Consider the following 24,514-nt stretch of genomic DNA (forward strand, 5'->3'; position numbering starts at 1 on the left):
CCCAATGGCTATCAGAGTTTTGCTCTGCCCGCCTTCTTCCCGCGCATTCCGATTGCCTCCGTTGGCTGCGCGGGGGATTATGGGAGTTGTAGTAGGCCCGTCGGGGAGATTGCTCTGTGCTGCATGCATGCTGGGGTTCGTTTCGGAGCCGGGCCGGCGCGGACAGAGATGAGCGGGACACGGCGCGGGCTGCGGGCCCGGGATCTCCCTGAGGGGGAGCCGGGCAAGAAGCGGGACAAACGGGAAGTGCGTGGGGCGTTCTCGGCAGCCATCAGGAAGCAGGCGCTGAAGGAGAAGGCAGCCGCCGCGTGGGGCCGCAGGGAGCCGCTCAGCCACGGTACCGGGACACGGGGCCGCGCGGCAGGGCCGGGGACCCGAGGCGGGCCGCCCTCTCTTGCCCTGGCTAGGAGCTCAGGCCTTGCGCTCGCTGAGGAGCCCGGCTGGCAGGGGCTGGCTCCCCCGCTTCCCGGGGCAGGGCAGAGGCGAGCGCTTGGGGAGCCTCCAGTCCTGAGGAGGCCGAGTCTAGCCCCCAGCGCCTGGCCTGAGGCGGGGGCTGAGCGAACTTGGTCCTGCTGCCCAGATCGTCCTGGGCTTCACAAAGGCGCGCGTGTCTTCTTTGCTGTCTTTAGAGGCCATCGCGCTGGATCCTCTTCCCTTCCTTCACTGCGTGATCCCCAACTTCATCCAGGGCCAGGGCTTCCTGGACGGGCTGCAGAAGGAGCTCTTGAACCTGGATTTCCATGAGAAGTGCAATGATCTGTACAAGTTCAAACAGGTGCTTTTCCAGGCCCGGACCAACATTCTGCGCCTTCATCCCAATGGCACAAATCTGACCCATAACGCTGTGTTTCCCTAGCACCTTTGTCTGAGTCTCTTTAAACGCTTACACACATTTATGAACTAAGCCTTGTAACACCTCTTCAGGGTGCGTGGATACCACCATTTTACACCTGGCAAAACTCAGGCCTGGAAATGATAAGCAAGACCATTGTCTATGGCTAATATTTTCAAAAGCAGCCACTGATTGTCAAGTGCCTCCATTTTTAGATGCCAGATTTGAGATACTTTAAATCTGATTTTCAGAAGTGCTGGGAACCTGCAGCTTTTATTGACTTTAATTGAAGTCCGGGTGTTCATCTTCGAAAATCAGAACCAAGGAGTTTTGAGTTGGGCATCCAAAATCAGTGGCTGCTTTTGGAAAACTTGGCTATATCTGTCTAGTACATCTAGACTTGGAAGGATTCGATTTTTATTGGTAAATGTCAGTTTCACCATATGCAAAATACCAATGAAAACATTTCTATCAATAACAATAGAAATTTACAGATAGGCAAAGTAAGAAAAATGCTGCTTGAGAACTTATTAGATTTTGATTTAAGGTTATTTACTTTGTATGTTTTGATGAGTGACATTGACAACTTGTGTTTTAATGGTTATAAAGCTTTAACTTTTTTAATATCAGTATCTATAGTCATTAAATAATTATTGTCCAATCCCCTTCAATTTCCAGCAACTGCAAATTTAAATGAAAAAACATTGGAAAATGTTTAAATCCAATAATTTTGCAAAATGTGACATTTATATCAATAAAAATTTAAAAATCTTAAAAATGAACATCAGTATTACATATTGAAATTGTTTTTAGAAAATTGGAATTCTGCCACACCTAAATATGCCCCATGTTTGTCTCTGTGGTCTGTAGGGGATCTCAAGTTAATGGCAACGCTGGGATTGAAATCCCTTGAGGCTTAAATCCCTGTCTTCTGCAATGATCATGTGATGAGGCTCCCTCTTATGCATCCTGAAGTTTGTCATCTGTAAAGCAAGGGCTGTTTATATGCTGTGTTGCTTGGCTGTCTGTACCCGTATGCTGCAGACAGGAGAATGCAGGTTTAAACCTAAATACTATCGATTAGTAGTCCTCTTCTGTTTTCTGGTTTCTCCACCCCCCAGCACTCTGAAAATTGGCTGTCACTCCATCTCTGTCATCTGAATGAGAAATCCCTATGTACAGTACTGTACAAAGCTGAACATAGTCTTTGGAGATTTGGTAGCTCTTGAATACAGACACTTCCTTCCTAAGTGCAGATGCTCCCTTGGCATGTCAGTGACTCAACCTTGCTATGCAGTTTTGGACCAGTGCCCTGAGACCTTTAACTTGCATTGGTGGTGATGGTGGCATTGCACCTAGTATCTTTTGGGTTACTTAATTTCTCTTTAGCCTACAATGGCCATCTGCCATCCATTCTGCATTCCTGTTCCCAGAATAGCTGCAGAGAAGTTAAAATGATAATGGTTCTAGAAATATTTATTTTAAGTTCTGTCCTTAATTATCATTGTAACTGTAACTTAGAGCAGAGTCTTAATGAAATCATTGTTCTTCTTTTCCATGAATGTCCATAGTCTGATGATCTGAAGAAGAGAAAAGAGCCTCACATCTCGGCATTAAGGTAAAGTAGTTCCCGTAAATAATGGCAAATGATCAGACACCTGTTTTTAGAGGTCTAAAGGGAACATAGTTAGAACTGGCCACAAAATGAAAATCGTTTGTGAAAAATTTCAAAGTTATTTCTGTTTCAGGGTGATCAAAATGGACCCAATTTTCTCTTTTTCTTAAATATTTCATGATTATTTTTTTCTGATACATTTTAAAGTGGATTCAGACAATTAAAATGATTATTAGTGGAATTTTTTGTTTACCCAAAACAATTTTTGGTAAACAAAAACAGTCATCCATTTTTATAATGTTTCCAGTAAACATTTCAGAAAAAACATCAGAAAAGGCATGATTTTTAAAATAAAGACTCTTAATATTGTCAAAATTTGTGGAGTTTTTCATTAAAATGTTGTTTGTTTTGGGAAAAGGCAATTTTTCATGAAAAAGAGTTTTGTTAAAAACATTTGTTAGCTGTTACTGTGATACCCTATTAAGGAGACACATTACAGGAGGGTACGGTTAAGGCAAAGCAGAGAAGTTATGTTTCCCCCACCTTGTAAGGTGTGCGCTAATGAATGGACCTAAAATGATATTCTGCCTTAACTCACCCAGCACTGGCTTTGCCAGTGTCATTATGTCACTCTTTTGCAGAGGTGGAGATAACAGCAGGCAGTTGCTAAGACAAGATCGCATTTAATACTGGAAAAGTCAGGGTTTGAAAGGACAATTTATGTCCCTTTTGGAAGTAACAGCAAATGAGAGCTTAGCAATGCTGTAGTGAAGAGTTCGCAGCATTTCTATCAATGTTTCCTCTGACAGGGAGGTTAAATAGCCCAGGGGGCTTTCAATCCAAGAGTTCCTGTTCATATCCAGCCCGAGTCTATATTAACAGAAAGTCCTTGGCGTCAGATGTCTGTTCAGTGGCTTCCCACACTACAAAAATCACTCCTGAGATTAAAACAACGACAGTCCTGTAGCACCTTAAAGACTAACAAATTTCTGCGGGCATAAGCTTTCGTGGGCTGCAACCCACTTCATCAGATGCATGAAGTGGAAATCACAGATAGGAAGTATATATATCTCCAAGGGTAAGAAACTCTCAATGCTGGAAAATCTCATGAAAAGCCAAACTTCCACAGAAACTTCTACACGGCTGATCTTTACAAAAACAAGACGGGCCATTTACAATACTTACTTTGCTTCTCTACAGAGGAAAAAGGACTCTAAATTATCTAAGCGCCTACGTGCCACAAGGGACCACAACTGTGATACCCTTGACTCATCCAACAAAGTGTAAATCTATCCAGCTATACACTTAACCCAGCAGAAGAGTCTGTCTTGTCTCGGGGACTCTCTTTCTGCCCCACCACCGCCACATACGATACAGTTCTGCAGTGACCTGAAATGTGACACCTCCTCTTGACCTGAAATGGTCAGAAGGAAGTTGTCTCTAACACCAAATCCCTAGAGATCAACACCAAATCCCTAGAGATGTTCTGGGAAACCCACTTAGCTGTGTTTGTCTCAAAAGTGTATTCTCATTTGTTATGTTACTTAAAATAGTCCTTTGAAGCTCATAACACTTCCCAGGATTTACATTGCCCACTTCTGTCCCCTAGAGAAGTTACATACAACCCTACAATAATACATCAAATTTGCTTTTATAGTACAATGGACTCCAAAGCTATTTAAACTGTATTCAGTGCTGTAACAGCTCAGTATTAAAACTATCCTAGGCTGAGGTGCTGCATATCCCATTTGCTGCATGCTTGTCTTCTCAGGAAAGTTCTGTTTGAAGAGTTTCGGGAGTGGCTGTCTGCAGTTACCCAGGTGGAGTTGGAACCAACCATTGACTTGTCCTGCGCTAAGTATGAGTATACAGGTGAGTGGGCAGGGTGCCTTCTCCTCTGCGGGGGTGGGGAGTGTTACATGGCCACAGGGGACCCCAGTTTCAAAGCCCCCTGGGAACACCTCCTGGAAGCTATCATCCAGCAAAGCAAATCAGGGCCAAAAAATGGAAGAAGTGATATACCTGGACATTTTTGCTGGGCCCAGTGAACTCAGGAGCCCCCCACACAGCCCCTCCTTGGAGAAATCCAGACAGTGTCTGTGGCCAGTCCAATGGCTCCCTGGCCCCAGGAGGGCTAGGAGTTCAAATTTTGGAAGTTAAGGTTTTTCTGGTGTCCATCATTACTATCTTGTCTCTTTCTCATGTGGGCCCCCTTGCTGGCCAGGACTGAATGGGTTACAGACACCAGACACCCCCCGCCTCTCTCCCCGCTCCCTGCAGAAATGGTTCTCCTCGGGTAGGATTGAGTCACAGTGACAAGGTGGAGAGGAAGAAGCTTGGGCTGGTGCTGCCCATGCTGTCCTGGCTGAGTAGACAGAGAGACCTTCAGTCACCAGAGTTGTCAAGGCATCACTTCGTGCCAGCAGGGAACTCACTCAAAGTGCGTTTTGATGCTACTGTGGCTTTAAGAGAGTGTTTGAAACATGCCATGCCGGGAAGCTAAGCGATTTCCTCTCACTGAGCAGCAGCAGCAAGCGGAGGGAATGGTGGCAGGAGGGTCCAGTAGCTACACACTTCAATGGTCTGGTTCAGCTGATGGCTTTGTAATGGAGTCCAAAGGAAATTACACCTACAGGGTCTGTGAGTCTGATGGGCTTGGGGCCAGGTCAGGATGCAGTTCCAGGGAAGGGGCTGGATTTTGCTTTTAAAGTTGCAGGGTTGGGAAATGGCCACTAAAGCTTGTAATTGCAGATGTCCTGCTATGCCATGACGATGAGCTGGAAGGACGGAGAATTGCCTTCATCCTGTACCTGGTTCCACCATGGGAGAAGAGCGACGGGGGCACTCTGGACCTGTACAGCACAGACGGTAGGTCCATGGTCCCTTGACTCGGGATGTCTGAGGATGTCAGTTATAGGGACAAATTTGAGATGCTCCCACTTTGCTTCTGTCTTTATAGCAGCCCTCCTGTTAAGTGATCAGATGGGGTAAGGTGAGGAGAAGCAGCTTTATTCAGGTATAGGCTGGTGTATTGCTGTGACGTCCGTCTCAGAGTGAGACAGGTAGCATTGGGGATTGTGCTTCCGGGTGATGGCTGAATCTGAGAATGAGTCTTGGGGAGATAAAGCAGATCGGGGAGTGGGGATTAATGTATAGATGAAGAGGGCAACCTTTTGTTTCTGACTGGTAACTGCAAGAAGAGATGAGGGTGGCAGGAAAGGGGTGATGCCAGTAGCCACACTTCTGCCCAGTACCATCTGTGGACTGGACTGTTCAGTGACTGATCCAGGCAGCAGGAGATGTCCCCCTCATGGGATATAGGCCTCCCAGATCAGCTTTTTACTCTGGAGCTCTCTCCTGTGTGGCCTACAGGATTACCAGTCCCAAGTGGTTCTGGAGCCAGCACAAAAGGGCTTTGTGAGGGTGGATGGGATTCCATGTCTAATTGTAAAAAGCATGTGTGGTCTCTTCTTGGTCAGATCACTTTCAGCCACAGCAAGTCGTCAAGTCGTTAGTCCCTTCCTGGAATTCCCTGGCTTTCTTCGAAGTGTCTCCAGTCTCTTTCCACCAGGCAAGGAGCTGCTCTTCTTTCTTCAACCAAATGTGATTGCTGTAAGCATTCATTATGTGTATTGTGGTAGCACCCTAAGAGGCCCCAATCAAAATGGGGGCCCCATTGTGCTAGGCGCTGTACAACCACAGAGTAGGACAAGGGCTTAAAAGGTCAAACTCTGAGTAACATACTGACTCCAGTCTCATCCATCAGGTTCTTTATGTGATTGCTAAATAAAAGCATCTCACCGAAACCTGAGAATGCCACAGTGTGGAACACACAGCAGCAAGGAGCAGGAGGAGAGACAGCAATGAGAATGTGTCAGCATAGGCAGGCGTGTGCTCAAGTAGATGGCTTAGGGTTTATTCAAGATATAAGTAACAGATAAGTGAGATAAATAACAGAAGGCCCTACTGGTCATTCCCCTAACTGTTATCAGTTGACAACTTACTGTGGGTATGTGAATTCATAGCTTAGCCTTGTGACTCCCTCCTGCTAACTGAAACTTTGTCCTGTGTTTTAGCAACATTCAAAGTCTTATGTCCAGTCTTTGACACTCTTAATATAGGCATTAAAAACCCAGCTGATTGTATGGGGAGGGCTTTTAGTCAAAGGCTCCCAGACACAGAGTTCACCACTTATCCCCAGAGTACTTGCAGTCATTGAATCTTTTCATTTGACCATCTGATTGATTAATCAAAGGGCTTTTGTGTTGCCAGTGGATGGCGGAGTGAGGGTCAGCCTGATATAAACCCCTCACAGCAGAAGCCAGCAAAAATCCCTTTTCTCAAACATCCAGCAAGGAGCATGTTGCTGTTACTTCCAAATAGCTCTCTGAAACTTGGTCCAGGCTTCCCTTTTCTCCTAGTTTGGAAATGAGCTTGCATACAAGAGCATCTCCTAACAGCAGTGACCCACCAGTGTGTGGGTAGGCTGCTCAGCTTCCCATGGCACACTTAGCATAGTGGAGGAATCTTCATTCTCTGTCAAACGGTTTTGGGAGTTGTTGTAACCACCCCAAATTATTCAAAGCCCCGTAGGAAACTAATCATTAAATGTGGAATTAACACCTGTAGTTAATTTCATCCTGAGCCAAACTGAGGTGACTAGCCCTTGTCAGATTTTCCACTAATCAGTCATCTGATCACAGTACAAAATCCCCTTACTTAGGAATTTACTCCAGTGCAAGGAGCCAGCATAAAGTCTATTTAATGACTGGGACTTTTGCACAGAGGTGAATATCACCCTTAACAAGTGGAACAACTGCATCCTGATGATGGATGATTCTACAGTATATTTTTAAAGGTAAAACCAACATGTAAATTCACGCATGGCTATTGCCCAGGGACTGTGACTACTTCCCATAGCACCTCTCCTATGCTCCCTTTTCTGTGTTTCCTGGATAGCCACATCAAAGTTGAGTTTTGCAGATCATGATAAATAGTAATCCAGCAAACCGACTAGGAAAATGTGTATCCCATGGTTCTTGCTGGGTCTTACTTTGCCCCAGGGGGTTATGGGTTTTAAAGATAGTCCTGCGGTTAAGGCTCTGGACTGGAACATGGAGATCTGGGTTCAGTTCATGGCCCTAATGTAGGCTTGAGCGAGACCTGACACTTAATCTTTCTTCAATTCCCCCATCTAAATTGCAAACAATCATCCTTCCTCTCTCCAGACCTAGTCTGTAAACTCTTTGGGGGCAGGGTCTCGCTTACTAGATACATGTACAGCACCTAGCACAATGAGGATTTGCACTCACTTGGGGCTGTTAGGTATTACCATAATACACAAATAATATATACTAATCATAATGTGATCCTCACCTTTTCTTTTCAGGTGTCTGAAGTTCTGACCGAAGGGAAATGCCGCTTGTCTGTGAGTGGTTGGTTTCATGGCGCATCAGTGGCAAGGCCTCCTCGCTACATTGAATCCCTCTTGCCCCAAAGTCCACATCTCCCATATGATGTAAGCAAAAATCATAGATCTGCTCATCTCTGCCCAGCCTCCCCCATGCCTGTGGGATACTTATACTTAGAAGGCACACAGTTGACGCAGTGGACTCCTTGAATTTTACAACTCCCCCTTTTCCTCACTGTTGTTTCCAGTAATGTCTTGAATGCTTAAAACTGAACCTTGTTAACTTCCTCCATCCATCCGTTCACTGGCTTTGAGATCAAGGATGAAAAGTGCAAGGTTGTATTGGCTGTGATTGGTTTGGTGAGAGGGCTGGAGAGTTCTATTTTGGTAGTGTGGGTAGGTGTAGTAAAAGCCTTGTGTAAGGAATTCTGTGCCCATTGCAAATGGCTGCAGTATGGCTGGGAGAGCAGCAAATGCCATGGGCAGGAAGGGTGAGAGGATGATCCAGCCCTAGGCCGTTGTGGAGGGAGGTTCCATTATCTGTGTAATCCCAAATCCAGCATTCAAACGGAGATGTCATTTCTATTTCAGCATGAAATCTTGTACGACTGGATCAACCCAGTTTATTTGGACATGGATTCCCAAGCCCAGATCCAGGAGGAATTTGAGGAGCGATCAGAGATTCTCCTGAAGAACTTCCTTAAGGTGGGTCCAGGATGATGTGCTGTGTGAGGCTTATTCCACAGGTCGTGGTACTGGCAGGTTTTGTGTGGAACACAAACGGGGGGTCATTTGTGCAGCTGAGAAGCAGAGCTCCAGTGATCTATCTTCTTCCTCTCTTGCTGGCTTCAGGCAGGAATTGAGGAAATGGTGGCAGAGCACACACTCCTGCAGATTCATCCTGGTGAAGTTGGACAGGCCCATCTTCTGCACAGGGACACCCTGACTGCACCACAAACACTGCTTGAACCTCCTCGTGTTTCTCTCTCTTTCCTGCTCTGCCTCCTCTCCCCGGGCCCTGTTCTGGGTGGAATTCCCACTCTGAGTGCCTGTGCTGAATAGACCAGTCTGCTAGCCAAGTCACACTGGACTGGTCCCTAGGGGGGAGTGGGGCACCCTACATCACTTGTGAAATACAGGACCAGTAGAGGCTATGCTCTGTGACTTGGCTTCCCTACAGAGGTTGTGGGTCCTGGCTCTGATTCATCCTGCCTGGCCCTTCATGCAATCACATATACCTGTGTAAAGTTGGGTATGCTCTCACCTATGCGAAGGCAGCAAAGGATGCTAATCTAGTAGCATTTCACACCCACTTGGCACAGGTGTAATTGATGATACAAGCTGCAGGGCAGCGGAGGATCACAATTACCGCCCCAGCCCCTGATTCATCTAGCCCCTGCTGGCCTGTGTGGGACAAAAGTAGTTCAGAGAATTAAAGCTGGGTGCCTCACACAACAGCACCAAGCAGCTGTTCTTAGTGCACCAGGAAAGCTTGTGGAGAGAAGTATGCTAAAGGGTTCTGCAATGTGTTTGGCTACTAGGGAGAGAAATTTCAGCTCGTATGTGAAGCGCTGCAGAAAGAAGACATCACATGGAGCAGCCGAGGGCCCCCCAATAAAAGGTAGGGTTGTCTGTGCTGCTGACTCCTGCTGGTTAACTAAATCAGCCATGTTCTGCAGGGGAGGTGCCTATCAGGTGCTCTCCTTAGTTTGGATGTTGGTTCCTCACCAGCTATCTGGTCATCACATCCCCACTCTCCTGCAGATGTTACGAAAAGGCTGAGGAGGGGAACCTGCCGGATGTCCTGAGGAAGTGCCTAGAGTTCTTCCGCTCTGAGGCCTTGTTCCTGCTGCTCTCCAACTTCACAGGCCTAAAGCTGCACTTCCTGGCTTCCTCTGATGAGGATGAGGAGGGAGAAGGAGGAAGGGCCGCAGATAGCACTGGACAGGGTTCTTCCAAACCCAAGCAAGGAGAGACCAGTCGAGAGGCCAACGGTGATGAGGACCAAGTAGATCAGCCTAAAAATGACCCCCAAGCAAAAGGTGATACAAAGAACGGTAAGTAAAGCCAGCAGGGCTGGAGTTAAAAGAACTAGAGTGAAATCCTGGTCCCCATTGATGTCAATGGCAAAACTCCCATTGCCTTCCTGGCAGCCAGGATTTCACTCCTTGGCTACACTCAGCTTAAGAGTGGTCCCTGATTTTGAGTGCCCATGAAATCTTGGGCCTGATTTCCAGAGGTGCTGAGTGCATGCACACCTCTCACTGACTTCAGTTGGGGAGGTGGTGCTCAGCACCTATGTAAATCAGGCTCAAGGTGGCTGAATTTGGACACCCAAAATCAGTGGCTGCCTCTGAAAGTGTTTGGCCTGAGTTAACGACTGTTGTGCAGGTTACAAATTTATTAACAGTATTTTAAAGGGACCGCATCAAGTTGAAATCTAGTCAAGCTGTTTAGAAAGAGGAAAGTAGCTTCAGGAACCACAGCTGTCCCAGAACCCTTTGCCAAGGCTTGGTCTATACTACAGCATTAGGTTGACATACGGTAGCTTACATCAACCTAATGGTGTCAGTGTACACACTACCGCCCTGCTCCCACTGATGTACGTGCCCTACTGCATCAACACCATAAAGCCAACTCCACCTCCACGAGAGGCACAGGCTTACGTTGGTGGTGTTAGGGCGACACCGCGTCCATGGGGACACAGCCGTTACTTATATCAGCTCTTGGCTTTCATTCTTGTCAATTTCCCAGCTCCCTGCTAGAGCTGTGAATCAACAAGAAAGCCATTTGGGTAGAGTTCCAGCTGGAGCCCAGGTTCTGCCCCCAGGCTCCCTGTTCCCTGCCCAGAACCTAGTTGCCCTCTGGCTCCCTGCCTGGAGCACTTGGCTACCTGCTGGGCGCCTCGGGGCAGAGCCCATGCTCTGTCCCCCCCACTGCCCCTCTTAAGTCAGTGGAAGCTGTGATGAGGTCACGCTCTGACAGAAGAAGGGCGGAGTGGACATGAACTACTTCAGTGGCTTAAATCGACCTAAGATAGGTCAACCTAAGTTTTATGTAGACATGCCCCAAGTGTAATGTGGTTTTACTGCCACATTTTCCTATTCTCTTTCAAGTATTTTTCTTCTGTGAAAGACCCTGTTGCACCCTAAATTATTTAAGATTGGTGGTGGGTGCAGGCAGTGATGGAAATCAGTTTCCTCTCTTACCCTGCTACCCCCATGGTTTCCACCATTTCTGTTCCTCCCCTTCTGTGTTCTTTAACCACTCCCACTCCTCATGGCTGTTATGAAACATTGTGATTAACTGGGAGAGCAAGAGGCCATGGGGTTTGGGGGTGGGTGCGAATGATAAACTGCACTGGGAGGCTGCTGAAGCCTGAGAATAGGAAGGTGTCTCCTCATCCTGACGAATCCCAAAACTCTTTCCCCAACTTGATCTGTACACCCCCGAGCCAACAGAGCACGCTAGTCCAGGGAGGGGAGTTTGGGGCAACACCCTGTACCTGTTAAAGCACCCAGGAGCCTTGGTGCCCATGCAGAGCAGAGAGGATGCTGGTTTTGAAGTTATGAGCTGACAGCCTCACTGACAGGAAAGCCACCTGGAGTTCTTCCATTTTTCAGAGGCTGGTAAGAGTTCTGCTGGGGTCCATATCGTATCCCTGCCTGGGTTTATCAAATGGCAGCTCCCTGCCCCCTCAAACATGGCCCATAAAAGGCACGTCTTAGAGTTGCCTGCTGGGAATTGGGAAAGTGATATGGCTGTGACCTTTTCTTCTCCTCTTGCTCCCAGTGGGGCTGCCAGACCCAGATCTGTACCTGCTTTAAAGAGGAAGTATTTCAGAGGCTAACTGAAGAGCCTGCTGCCTCCTGGGGCAGTAGCTGCTGAGTAGCCGCTGTCTCCTCCCTGGCTGCTTAGACTCTTGTTTTCCTCCCCTAGACTCACATGTCCCCATGTGCACAGGGGAGCTGAGGCACTGGACCAATAGCCACTACACTCTAGTCCATGACACCCAAATGGCAGAGTTTGCCCTGGACCTGTTGTTCTTCTGCGGCTGTGAAGGTATGCGGGGGGAGATTGCTGCCAAGGGGAAAGAAAAGGGACTTCAGTGTGGAATCATCAGGCCTCATCTCTTGAATTTTCAGCAGTTTTAAAGCCACCAAACCTTTCCTGCTGTTCTCTAAAGAGAAGACTTCTTCCTGCTTCTGTCCCAGGCCTGAGTGATCTGGCCTGGTGTCCCTGCCAATAATTCTTCGTAGGAGGAGTCAGATTGCTGACATAAGCCAGTCCCACAGTAGCTAGCTCTGTAGCGCTGGGGTCACTCCCAATGCGTGCTCTCGCTCTCCAGACCAGCGCAGGGCACTTTGCTAGCCCTCTGGGGAAACAAGATGTGTCCTGTAGTATAAGCCTTCTGAGTGATTGGGGGAGTCTCTGATGGGAATCCTCATTCAGAGCGGGTCCCTCACAGGAGAGTGGAGGGGCTGTTCCCGTGGTGACATTTCATGTGACACTGTCACTAAATTCATTTGTCATTTTTTTTAAAAAAGACATAATACTGAAGCCTGCATTTTCCCAAGTGATTAAGGGGGACCTTCAGGCACTAGTCACTTTTGAAAACTTAAGCCTAAATGGTCAGAAATACTTTTGCTTCTCTGCCAGCAGCCCTGGGGGAATGCACAGTCCAGAGCCAACATGAGCATGCAGCTGGGACCACCAGCCCTATCCTATTCAGTCACTGGTAGTTACAACTACTACCTTTGACACTCTTAAATGACTGGAAGGTGTCTGGTCCATGTGTGTGAAACCCAGTGAGGGGCTAGCCTCTCCTTCCAGGGTGTCAGGAATCCCCTGGGTATGTGGGGATCTGGTGGGTAGTGAGCTATACTGGTTCAAGCCCATATTTCTGAATGACAACACCTGGCCATAGATAAACTGGGGGTAGTTTGGTACCCAAGAATTTTGGAGAGCAGGGCAGAGATGCTATTGATCTAGGTAGGTCAGTGGGAGTACTAAACAATGCTGAGCTTTCTGTCTCTTCTATTTCACCTTTTCAGATTGGGAAGCAGAATATGGTGGCTTTACATCCTACATTGCAAAAGGTGAAGATGAAGAGGTAAGTAGTATGGTGTATTCAATTCTTAAGCCCTGGCCAGCAGATTTGTCTCTAGGGGCTATAACAATTTGGCATAGTGCTAGAACAGCAGTGGGGACGGGGACAGTGTAGCAGCACAGTGGTTGTAGCTAGTGATTATTGTGCACAGCTGGGAATTGATGTCTGTCTGTAAAATCCCAGTTAGGCCAGTTTTTACAGTTGTCTTCTCTGGCTGTTGCTTGTCTTAGTCCCAGCCCTGAAAAGTTTAGACTGTCTGCTTTTGTGTCTGTACAGCACCTAATACAATAGGGTTCTAGTCCTGTTAGAGGCCCCTGGGTGCTACCATAATAACAATGGTGATATTGGGTCAGCACTGGGCTCCTTTTAGATGAGGCAAGTGACCGTTGTCTAAAAGAACCTAAGCTGATGGGTCTTAATATGCAATAGGCTATGTTGTTCATGCAGTATTCAGTATACAAGCTCTCCTGATATTCTCCAGCTAGCTTTTGAAACTTACCTCATTTCAATGCTGGTTCCCTGCTATGAGTAAGATCTTGAAATCGTTTTTGTGAAATAAATCCTGCTTCCCACTCCAAAAACCAAAACAAGATCTGTCTTGTCTGTTTTAGCTGCTGACGGTGAATCCAGAGAACAACTGCTTGGCCTTGGTTTACAGAGACAAAGAGACTTTGAAATTTGTGAAATACATTAACCATTGTAGTTTGGGGCGTCCGAAAAAGCATCAAAACAGAGCTGGATTCTGGGATTTCTCTTTTGTCTATTATGAGTGACAACACGGGGCACGGCCATCTTGTGAGAGGGAATGGCTTAGTGATACACTAATAGATTTTGAATAGTTTCCTGGACTGGCTTCTTAGTGGGTGCATCTGTAATACATGGATCAGGGGGACCCTTTGATGAGTCTAGATTTGATTTAGGCTGAGAGCTAACTTACCTGACAGCGTACTAGCTGTCGTGCTGGTGTCCATGTGATTTTTTTCATGCTTTTTTTTTTTTTTTAAATACCAAATGGAAACCCAGAAGCCAGACCATGAAAGCAAGTTAGTTACACATAGCTCTGGCTAAAGCTTGATCACATGCAGTGAGCAAACTTTTCGCTGAGCTCCAGCACTCCCTGCCATTTCCAGGCCCAGTTATAGGCCTGTGTTACATCCACACAGGAAGTCACAGATCTCCATCTCCACAGAAAACAGGGCACTAGCAGACTCCCTCCCCGTGCTGCGTTGGTGTGGGAAGGCAGAGATGTGTATTTCTCTCTCCCATCTCACTAAGTCCAATGGCTATATTTCATGGCTTAAACTGATTTGCAAAGGTATAAATTGCAGCAAAAGTGCACTTTTGTGTGTGTAAGTTAGTTACTACTGAAGGTGCAAAATGCCTTCCGGGCAATACAAAGTGAGCCCAGCACCGGTGAATGCAAAGCAGCAGTAAATCAGCTGTACAGAACTCAGCCATTGTTCCTTCCTGAGAGCCAGCACCCGTGCAACACCACCAGTGAGTGGCTGATGATGCCTCACCTCTTCAGCAGAGCGGCACTCCTAGCAGTCAGAACTGAAGCCAGCGTGAAGAGAACAGGTCACACTAACCTACTTTGAAGATTTTATTTTAAAAGCATGTACTGCTCCCCTCATGGCTGAGCAACCAGTGTCCTAACTCTAGGCTACTGCCAACTCCCAAGGGTGTTGGGCGGGGGGGAAGTAGTAGGTGTAGATGGTACAAGCTGAACAGAATGCAAAATTAGGCATTCAGCTACTAGAGTGATGGGAGCCACACCCCTGCCTACCTGGAGGTAGGCCACTGCTTGAAGGGTGGTGGTGGTAAGACACAGTGAGGATGGCAATCCCACCTCCATTGTGTACCTGTCCAGAGCTAAGAAGGGAGGATAGACCCTTCCCTCTGTATTTTCATCAGTACATAGGCTATTTTTAACCATGTTTACATCCTCCCCCACCCACCAAAACCCTCTGAGTTTCTTCTGTATAGTTGTGCAAGTAGCTTGAGGCTGGCAGCTTCCGCCCCACTATCCTCTCTGTCTGCTTCTCCTTTCCCACATACAAGTTTTCACATTTTTTCATTTGGGGGTGGGAGGAAGAAGAGTTCTGGCAGACATTTTCACAAAACTTCTCTCCTTTATCCATTGGCTCCCTAGACAATGTAGCTATTTAGGTGGCAACACCCTTTGCATTTACTGTCTTATGGCAGAGGGAACTATCAGGCCCTGGAAGAGATGTGGCTCGCCTATCGTGGAAGTCAGGAAACCATTGTTTGGAACAAGGTCTGGCTCTTTCCTGACAAACAGCTGAAGGTTTTGGAGTACAAACCTGTGCAGTGCTCGTAGCGGTCACCAATTTGGAGTTGCATGAAGTCTTGATCTGCATCATGACAAGATGTAAATTCATCACAGGGCTCTTCCTGAGAGCTGGGCTGGAAAGCTACCGAAAGCAGCTATTCAAGAGTGGAGTGTTAGGGATCCAGTAAGACTCCCTCTGGTGGAGCAGCACCAGAATGTATGAGTGAGTAAGAGTTAAGATGGGACAGCAGATTTGGTATACTGGTTTAATAGATTCCAGGACTGGAAGGAACTATTATGATCATCTAGTGTGGCCCCCCGTATAACATAGGCAATAGAACATCCCCCCACATACTTCCTACAGCAGATTTTAGAAAAAAAATAATCTAAAAGGCTTTCTTACCTTCTTTAAACATTTAAACCATGGTGCTGTTCTAAGCCAGTTGTGACAAGCATAAAACTAGAAACAAATCCTAATGGAGATCAAGACTCTTTCCAAATCTTGAATGAGCAGTTTAGGTTAAATGCCAAGCTAAGCTGCATTTCCTAAGTGCTGGGTATCACTTCTTTGCCTATCCTTGAAAAATAGTCCTTGAGATGCCAGAATTGAAACTATTGTGCAGTAGAATTTTCCATCCATAAAAGTATAGTTTATCAGGTGTTTTCAAATACAGGGAAGAGGCACATAATGGCCTATAAGGATTTGAGGGCTGCAAACACCAAGAGTACAAAGGAAATATTTAGGCTGCAGCCAGGCATTTGAATTAGAAGTAAAAGGCTGATTTTAGGGAAAAGATGATTATGTGTAAGAACTACTTTCTCCTACGGCTGAGATCCATTAGGCTGTGGAATAGCCTCCCAAAGGACGGGCTGGAAGCTGTGCTGCTTGAAACCAGACTGGCTCAAGTCCTAGATAATGCAGTGGAGGGTAACAAGCCTGCAAACTAACCTCTCATTGCTGTGCTAGATGAACTAACCTCTGTTCTCTATGAAATATCTGTCTCAGCTGTACCACATAAAGTAATTTTAGGAACAACTCTCAACGGGCACTGAGAAAGCTAACAATCAATGGCTCCCCTTACTCCCTGTAAACTTTCCACCCCAGGGTACAGCTAAGTGTTGGTAAGAACAAGCTCTAGGATTACTTGAAATGTAAGAGGCCAGCACCTAGAAAATCCTGTCAACTGTAAGTGCCAAGTAGTGTTAAATCACATTAGCTAATGTTCAAATAAAAATCCATTTGCTTAACTTCGACAAAGCCTATACACCAAATACCTTTCTCTACAGGCTCTGTTTTCTGATACTGAAATTCTGGTAAGGTGATTTCAGTTGGGCCTGTTTGTAAAATGCACTGATCCTCCATGTGAAATATCCCCATGCCCCAGAAGGGATTAAGAACGATGATACAGAGGAAGAACAAAAGGTGCAAGTGAAGAGGAGTTATGTGAACAAAGTGGGACATGCTGTGAGCTACAGTGAAGGGAGATTTATACCAAGCAATAAAACGTTATGCAACATTTAAATTGCTCAGACTAATTATTCTAAGACGACATGCAAGCTGCTCACCAGATTCCTCCACTGCGAATGAGACAGAGTCCAGCATTTGACACTACATACACAGCTTTCTGGGTAATTAAAGCATTGGCAATGAAGCAATTTCATTTGTTTTAGATGGAAGCAGTTTTGTCAAGTAACTGACAAAGGGACCACCTCATAATGGAGTAAGACAGCAAGGTAGCTACAGCCTAGATTGAATGAGTTAAAAGAAATCCTCATTAATACATGCACAGTAGTGGGTGTCTGATTGAAACGAGGAATAAGACAATGCAGCGATCTCAGGACTTGGAGAAGACAGAATTAGAATTTAATGACCTTTTGTCAATTCGAATTCCTTTTTACCCCTCATGCTGAAGCTTAAATGAAGACATTGAAAATCACTCATGCATAGAAGTTCCTGTTAAAAGTGCACTGGTTCTGGTGCAATGTCTCATCAGGTTCCTGTAGGCGCTGAGGGCGTGCAGGGAGAACATTTGTGCTTTAAGGACAATCTCACCAAGTTTTAAACAAGAATTGCTGATGCAAACTTGTCATCTTACCTAGGGACTGAAAAATGCATGTAGGTTGGGGTCTGGATGAAGAGCTAGTCCCTTGTGCAATTATGAAGCCACAGTACAGTTTTAACAGGTGCACACACACTTGTGCATGTAGTGACCATTGTGTCATTCTCACATCGTGTTGCTGGGGTCACTCTGCCTGAAGTGAGATCAAATCATTAAACCTAATCCCCCCCACCCCCAAGAACAAGGTTATTAAACCGCAGTACCCTGGCCCAATTTCTGCTTAACTGAATTCCTCCTGCTGCAGGTTCCCTTGAACTCTGTGCTCTCCTTATCCTGACCTGTTGTCTACTGCATGCCAGCTGATTTGCTTTATTTCAGTGGTAAATCAAGCAACCCCTGCTTATCCTTTAAAATAAGAGATGTTAGGCAAGATGAGTTCAAAACATGTTCTTACAGCAAAAGAACCAAGTATCAAATCTCCAGTCTCCACATCAAATACAGGTGGGGAGTTGACCTGGTTACAGATCTGGACTATTAGTAAGGAGAATGCTGACAATGCTGCAGGAATACAGCCTGCCCCCAGAAATGGAGACAGGGTTGAGTGAAAGTTCGTGGTGTGTAGCTTTGATAATCAGCATGTCAGGCTATTATGACAATGGTCTGCTGTCTGATCAAAGCCGCTGCTGAACAAACTGCACTCACTATAAAACTAAGCAAGGACGAGGAATTGGCGCATAAGAGAACAAGAAAAGAGATAGTGAAGCTATGGGAATCTCTTCCTCCAAATACAGTGCGTGGCAGAGATTCAAAGACTACTTATTAACCCTAGAGATTGCTCCACAATAAATCCTTAAAATTCACTGACCCAGCAGTAGCAACATCCTTGCTGCTAAAACCAGGGATTCACTGGCACAGAGCAGCTCTGTGCTGCACAGGCCAGCAGTTGATAACTAGGGATGGCAGCAAGCTGCAAAAAATCAGTTCTGGATCTCAAATACCCCAAAGTTAAGGGACCTTAGGATGCAAGGTTTTGATTTAGACTCACTCTGAACTCAGGGTTTTTGAGCTGAAAGGGTAGTTCATTAATAGACGTACCTCTTGCTTGGTATATTCTGTGATCAAAATGACTGACATGGAGCAAAACCTGAAATGTGTGTTTCATTAACATAAAATAAGTAACAAAAATAACTGAGCATCTCCTCAACTGAACAGACATATGGGGAAAGTCTGACAGTTCTATGTTTTAATGGAAAAGCTGACATCAGAAGTGCATATGGAATATATTCATTCCATAAATAAGTTACAGTAAGAAAAACAACTATTGGAGGACTATACAACTGTCTTGGGTGACTTACATAAATGCCACATCTGCTCTTTAAAACTCTGAGCCTTTTTCCAGAGAATTTCCTATGCTTTAGCTTCCAAAGTAGCATATCCCAACTGAGGGCTTAATTTAAAAAAGCTGACTATCTTTCCAATTACTTCTACAGTGCGCTGCAAGCTGATTTAACTGCTTGTCAATATAGGTCCCTTATACATTGCTACTCATCAAGTTCTCTGCCTTCGTCTCCCAACGGCTCACTTGGAGAACAGTCGGAAAGAAAGTACTACAGGGCATCTGCTCCTATGACATCTGTTCATTTAGCTTGGATCACCCTATTATAAGGAAGTAGCATCTCCATACAGTCACTGTTCCCCTCTTACGAGGATGCAGTCCCCACTCGCATTATCCTGAAAAGCATATTTACATTGTTGTTTCTGATGGCATCCCGGCATGCAGTGATCACCTGCATCTTGGGTTTCCCAACTGGAAAGAAAAGAAACCAAAATCAGCACTAATATATATTTAAGTAACTGAATCAGACATTAAATAGACATTTGCAAGTCAGAGCTGGTCTCCCAGAATTTAGATTTTGTAAAAAAAAATAATTGTTTGGGATTTTTTAAATGAAACTAAACAGTAGGAATATTTTCCCTTTTTCTTAATCCCAAATTGAAGGGGGGATATTATTTGTATTACAAAAGTGCCTAGAGGCCTCAACCTGTCTGGGGCCCCATCATGGCAGACACCATACAAATACACTGTTAAATAATTCCTTCCCCAAAGAGCGTAACTAAGTATTCCCCTACTTGCAAAGCAAGTAATGAAACACTGTGCTTGTGCAAGTGAAACAGCCTAGTATTCTTCAAAAGGAGAAAAGCAAAAAGAAACCTCATAATAGCAAAAGCTAAAATATATTTAAAGGTCGGTTTTAATAATTGAAAGTGTTACATAGTAAACTTTACAAGAGCCTGATTTAACCAGAGAGTGTCTCCTTTAAAGTTCTGAGCCCAAAGTGAAGAATTCGAATTTAACTTTTAAAGTTACTACTTTTATTAAAACCATTTTTACAGTGTAAGTTTTACACTGCTCAATAAGCTGATAACTGCTTTGAGTTGTTTCCCCAATGTTGCCCCAAAATCAAATTTGGGGCCTAATCCCAAATTACACTGAGCATCCAAAACTCGCTGACTTTCATCAGAATCTAGGGTGCCCAGCAACACACGATCAATTCATTAGCAAGTAACTAGTGTAACAGAAATACCAAGGGATTGCACTTGGTGCTTCTTCCAGCCAAGTAACTAGAAAAAACAAATTAGGTTTGACATTGAATTTCTGTCCTCAGCCCATCAATTTCCTCACCTATCTCCATGTTTTCAGAATATACGCTATCGAATTTGTGCAGGTCAGTAGTGATACGGCTGATGACTTACCAAGCAGGGAAAAGCTTAAAAAAAGCAAAAAAAAAAAACTTACGACAGGGTTTAGAAAGTGCTCAGGTAAAGAGAGCTTGGATCGATTTTCAGACTGTATTTATGCTTCAGCTCCTATACGTCTTCTGTACTCAGCCATACTTTGAAGTTTCAAGTTTCATACATTGAAATGTTCATGGCCAATACAAAGAGAGGTCCTAATTTGCAAGCTGCTCTCACAGGCTTGACCCCACTGCCACACAGTGCTCTGCCCATACAGTGCAATTTGCACAATCCGGGTTAAAGCCTATCCTACATTTGAACAGCATTTCCTGGGATTCTTGAGATTAAGGCATATATCTTACACCTTGTAGAAACAATTTGTATTTGTCTTAAAAGTGAGAATAACTTCAGTTTAAACAACTGTTAGAGATTTCATATTCCTCTGTAGCTGAAAACTGAATTGAGATTTCCACTATTAAGTACTGGACCAGATTTAACAAAATTTATCTGGCCTTCAAGACAAGCACTAACAATCCTGCATTTGCTCTTAGATGTGCCGTTCTCTACCCTTATCTATCAGTTGGGCCAAAAATGGAATTCCCAAAGTAGACCCCGGCCCTGGACTTACCACGCAACCGTCCTGCTCTCTGGATAGCTTGATTTACAGCTTTGAGATTATTTAATAGCTCGGTGTGATTGGTGCAGCGAATTTTATACTCATTAAGTAAATCTCTATTCAGATCGTAGAGTTCCATGTACCGTTTCTTCATATTTCTCCTGTGAAAATGAGCAATAGAGACAAAGGAAACTCAAGGGACAAGGAAACCAAGTGACAATTCATGTTTTGTTAATGTAAAAAAGCAACAATATTTAGTTACTATGGTTACTGCTACCTGCTGTTCTCAAGTTGTCTAAAGCTAGAAGGCTGAATGCCTCAGAGGGCATCTAATATAACTACGCACCTGTATGTTGTATGTATGTTGTTCCTCATTACTTACACCAGAAAAACTAAGTCACTCAATGTATTTCCCCTGTTCTCTCACTGTTTTTCACATGCCTCCCCCAATAGCATTCTGCTCCTCAATTCTGGATTAGTGATTGGGAGCGCTGAGAAAAGGAGTTACTTTCCCCAGAACAGTTAGTCTTGCTGATCATTAGTTGCATTAGATCTTCGATTTCTTGCAACAGACAGTCAGGATATGGACATTAGCCCATTGCTTCTGGAGGACAGAGCTGTTCAGAGCAAAAGATTACACCTTGAAAACAGAGAGGAGAACAAACTCTTCCTCAGCCTCTTGTTCAAAGTCCTTCCCACACCAGTCCAAAGAGGATGAGTTGTGCCCTGCCCAGATACTGCTTCCTTCCTTTTGCCACAACACATTCCTTCTGGCCTACCTGAGAACTTGACAACACTACCTCACAGCTGATTCACATTGCCAGCTACATGCTGAATCTTTGCCACATTCTGCCTGACTCATCCACCAACTGGTTCTCAGCTTAAAGAATACATCAGGAACACAATGATCATATGTAAATAATATGCACCTAGATTTAATGCAGCTTAGATCCATGCAGCTGTTTCTATCTAAGGGTTCTCTTCTCTACCAGAAAGCAATGACTGGCCACCAGAAACAAAGAATCATGGAGAAATGCAATGGCTGCTCACATGTCTCCCATGAGGCGTGAATCTTCTGCTCGAACCAACATACTACGAATAAAGTTGGAGTGGTCTGCCATGTCAGCAGTGAGTTTTTGATGCACTGTATGATACTCATCCACCTATGAAGAGTAAAGACACCAAGGCACTTCGTGAAGTCCATGCAAATCTGAGAGAGGTTAGCTTTGAAAGACAGAAACTTCACAGATTTAATAGGGAATAGCTTCTTAACCTTATGCCTGGATCCTCGCCCAGGAAGAGAAAGGCTAGAGGAGACTTTCAGGGCCCACTGACCTTCCTGGTTCACTCAGGGCCTGATCCGAACCATCAGCTTCAATGGGCTTTGAATCTCCTGGTCTGTTTACAGAACGAGGGAATTGTCCTAATAATCAACAGTCAGGAGGGGACCTGACCCTGTTTTGGACAGCAAGGAACTTTGGAAATGAGGGGCTGTCACTCTCTTCTTAATTCAGAGCATACGGCAAACCACGGTTGCAGGTTTAAATGACAGAAAGCCAAGATATGAAGAGAGAAAAAAAAGGTCACCAAATCTTGAAGCCACCATCCACCAGCAGATCACCCACCATTTAGAAACGCTGCTCACCTTAACTAACACTTTCCGCAACTCCTCAAAGTATGCAGGGAAATCCGCTTCCACATGCAAGTCTTCCATCGCCAAGAAGGAGGCCAATGACTGGATAATGTCACCAGCTAGATCTATATCATCTGTGCTGATTGAAATCTAACAGATATGAAAACAGGAAATTTCAGGTTTCCCGTCTTCAAACGTCTCCCCTCCCCAGCCATTAAACAGGACCTATTTTACAAGTACTTAACACTATCAAGATTTTCATCAGAAGGCCTATTACACTAATGATACTTTTTGCCAGAATTCAGCACTATGGGCTAGATCTGAAGTCAACAGGAATCTTTCCACTGACTTCAGGGGACTCTGGGTCAGGGCCTAAGGGAGAAATGCATCACTATGCAAAGGGCCAGCACAAGGATCATGCCCTACTTACATCCCACCTAAGCCCTCAAAATAGGGCTCAAGTGGTGCAAGAGGCTCTTTGCTGCCTCTCTGCACAGGGGTGAATTTCACCGTATAAGAATACATTGCTTCCAAAAATTGAAGGACCACCCTGCTGTATTGTCCATATCACTGGCTGGGCTTGGAATTTTACTCCCAGATAGGAAAGTGGGCACAACATGCCCTTGTGGACAAACACTAGCATTTCATCTGCCTATGCAGTCACATAAAACAAATAACTCTTAGCTGGACAGAAATAGCAAAAAGCTAGTGACCGGGAAATTGTAACGGCTCGGTCCCTCCTCCACTTTGTACCTTGGCTCCCTGCTCACTTTCCCACATGGGCATTCCCCTCCTCCCCCCGTTTCATTGCTCTTTAATAAGACTAGAGCTAAATACAATAGAGCAAGGGTAAAAATTACCTCCCCACTGGGTTTGATTTTTATGCATAGCTGTCCTGCATCACGCAGGGAAGTGAAACAGACTTGAAAAGGTGCGCTTTGGAGCTCTGCATCCTCTGGTAACAGAAAGCTCTGGTTCAACCACATGACAACCTTGAAAAATAAATTCATAACATTACCCTTCACATGGAGAAACTGACTGGAATATATTTGCTCTAGTACAGCGGCTCTCAACCTTTTTTTACCCAGTACCAGTCGGATCAGGTCAAGTACCACTAGTCCTAACCCCACTGCTACTCGAGAAAAAAAAGGGGGGAGCAGTACTGTCCGCCGAATCTTGCCCGCCATTGCACAAATTTCAGTGGCAGGATTTATACCACAGGGACATGCGGAGCCGTCCGGGTTGCCTGTACGGACCGACACCCGCCGCCTAAACCCTGCAGCGGGAAGGAATTTCGGTGGCAGCAGGGGAGGGTTGGGGGAATCCACAGCAGTAGAAAACACATATTCGGCAGCAGGGGGGAAATTCGGCGGCGGCAGGGGTGCAGACACCGGTATGATACGCGTCTTCGGCTGGAGGGGGGGTTCGGCGGCGGCGGGGGGGAATTCGGTGGCGCGTGGCAGGGTACGCCTCGCGTACCACCAAGCCATCCTACGCGTACCACCGGTTGAGAACCCCTGCTCTAGTAGACATTATAGGATACGCTAGACAAGAGCTGCAGAGCACATGCTCAATGCATCTTTTGATCATATACATAATTCTACTCTGGGTAGTGAAATAAAGTGTCTTTATTAGAAAACGGAACTCAACTAGAAGTTTATTAGGATCATAACACCCCCATTGGACACAACATGATTCATTTTGCATTCTCCTACCTAGTGGAATGTTATAAGCGGCCTGTTCAAAGCATGATTTTGTATAATATTATGAATAAGAGAATCAAGTAAGTAAGAAAAAGCCAAGTAAGCCCTTCGGGGCAGGGATCATCTTTTTGTTCTGTGTCTATACAGCACCTAGCACATTGGGTCCATGACCAGGGTTCCTAGGTGCTCCAGTAATACAAATAATATATAAGAAGAAACTGACAGAGGAAGGATTGTTCAGTGATTAAGACAGTAGCCTAGGACTTGGAAGTCCAGGATTCAAATTCCTACTCTGCCACATACTTCCTGTATGACCGTGGGCAAGCCACTTAGCCTCTCTGTGTCTCAGGTCCCCATCTGTACAAAGGGGATAACAGACCTGCCCTATCTCACAGGGGTGTTGTGAGAATAAATACATTAAAGATTGTGAGGTGCTCAGATACTACGGTAATGGAAGTCACAGAAATACCTATGATAGACAGAGCTCAGAGGGACAAAGCCAAAAA

At 45.3% G+C, this 24,514-nt stretch overlaps 2 protein-coding genes across 4 annotated transcripts in view; one reads left to right on the forward strand and one right to left on the reverse strand.

The window, feature by feature from the left end:
* The first annotated feature begins 104 nt into the window (after nucleotides 1–104).
* OGFOD1 (2-oxoglutarate and iron dependent oxygenase domain containing 1) lies at nucleotides 105–16,059 on the forward strand. Its single transcript, XM_067552022.1, has 13 exons — nucleotides 105–337; nucleotides 630–775; nucleotides 2,404–2,450; nucleotides 4,219–4,319; nucleotides 5,199–5,315; nucleotides 5,927–6,018; nucleotides 7,837–7,965; nucleotides 8,449–8,562; nucleotides 9,399–9,478; nucleotides 9,622–9,914; nucleotides 11,797–11,919; nucleotides 12,912–12,970; nucleotides 13,579–16,059. The coding sequence occupies exons 1-13, from the start codon at nucleotides 124–126 to the stop codon at nucleotides 13,738–13,740; spliced, it is 1,677 nt and encodes a 558-aa protein (XP_067408123.1). The 5' UTR covers nucleotides 105–123; the 3' UTR covers nucleotides 13,741–16,059.
* A 1,422-nt stretch (nucleotides 16,060–17,481) lies between these two features.
* The window catches only part of BBS2 (Bardet-Biedl syndrome 2), a 29,546-nt gene continuing 22,513 nt past the window's right edge, over nucleotides 17,482–24,514 (reverse strand). For 2 of the 3 annotated variants that reach the window (XM_067552028.1, XM_067552035.1), the window contains 5 exons: nucleotides 23,166–23,297; nucleotides 22,318–22,455; nucleotides 21,723–21,835; nucleotides 20,685–20,833; nucleotides 17,482–19,127 (listed from right to left, as the gene is read on the reverse strand). In XM_067552028.1, the coding sequence (XP_067408129.1) occupies nucleotides 19,021–19,127; nucleotides 20,685–20,833; nucleotides 21,723–21,835; nucleotides 22,318–22,455; nucleotides 23,166–23,297 (639 nt within the window). In that variant the 3' untranslated portion in view covers nucleotides 17,482–19,020. Of the gene's footprint in view, nucleotides 19,128–20,684; nucleotides 20,834–21,601; nucleotides 21,836–22,317; nucleotides 22,456–23,165; nucleotides 23,298–24,514 lie in introns of those variants that run through there. The other variant, XR_010920593.1, reaches the window with a different exon arrangement.

The sequence above is a fragment of the Emydura macquarii genome, unplaced genomic scaffold (assembly GCF_026122565.2).
Source record: "Emydura macquarii macquarii isolate MOO-44397 ecotype Brisbane River unplaced genomic scaffold, CSIRO-AGI_Emac_v2 contig_295, whole genome shotgun sequence".
In the NCBI taxonomy this organism is placed as follows: Eukaryota; Metazoa; Chordata; order Testudines; family Chelidae; genus Emydura; species Emydura macquarii.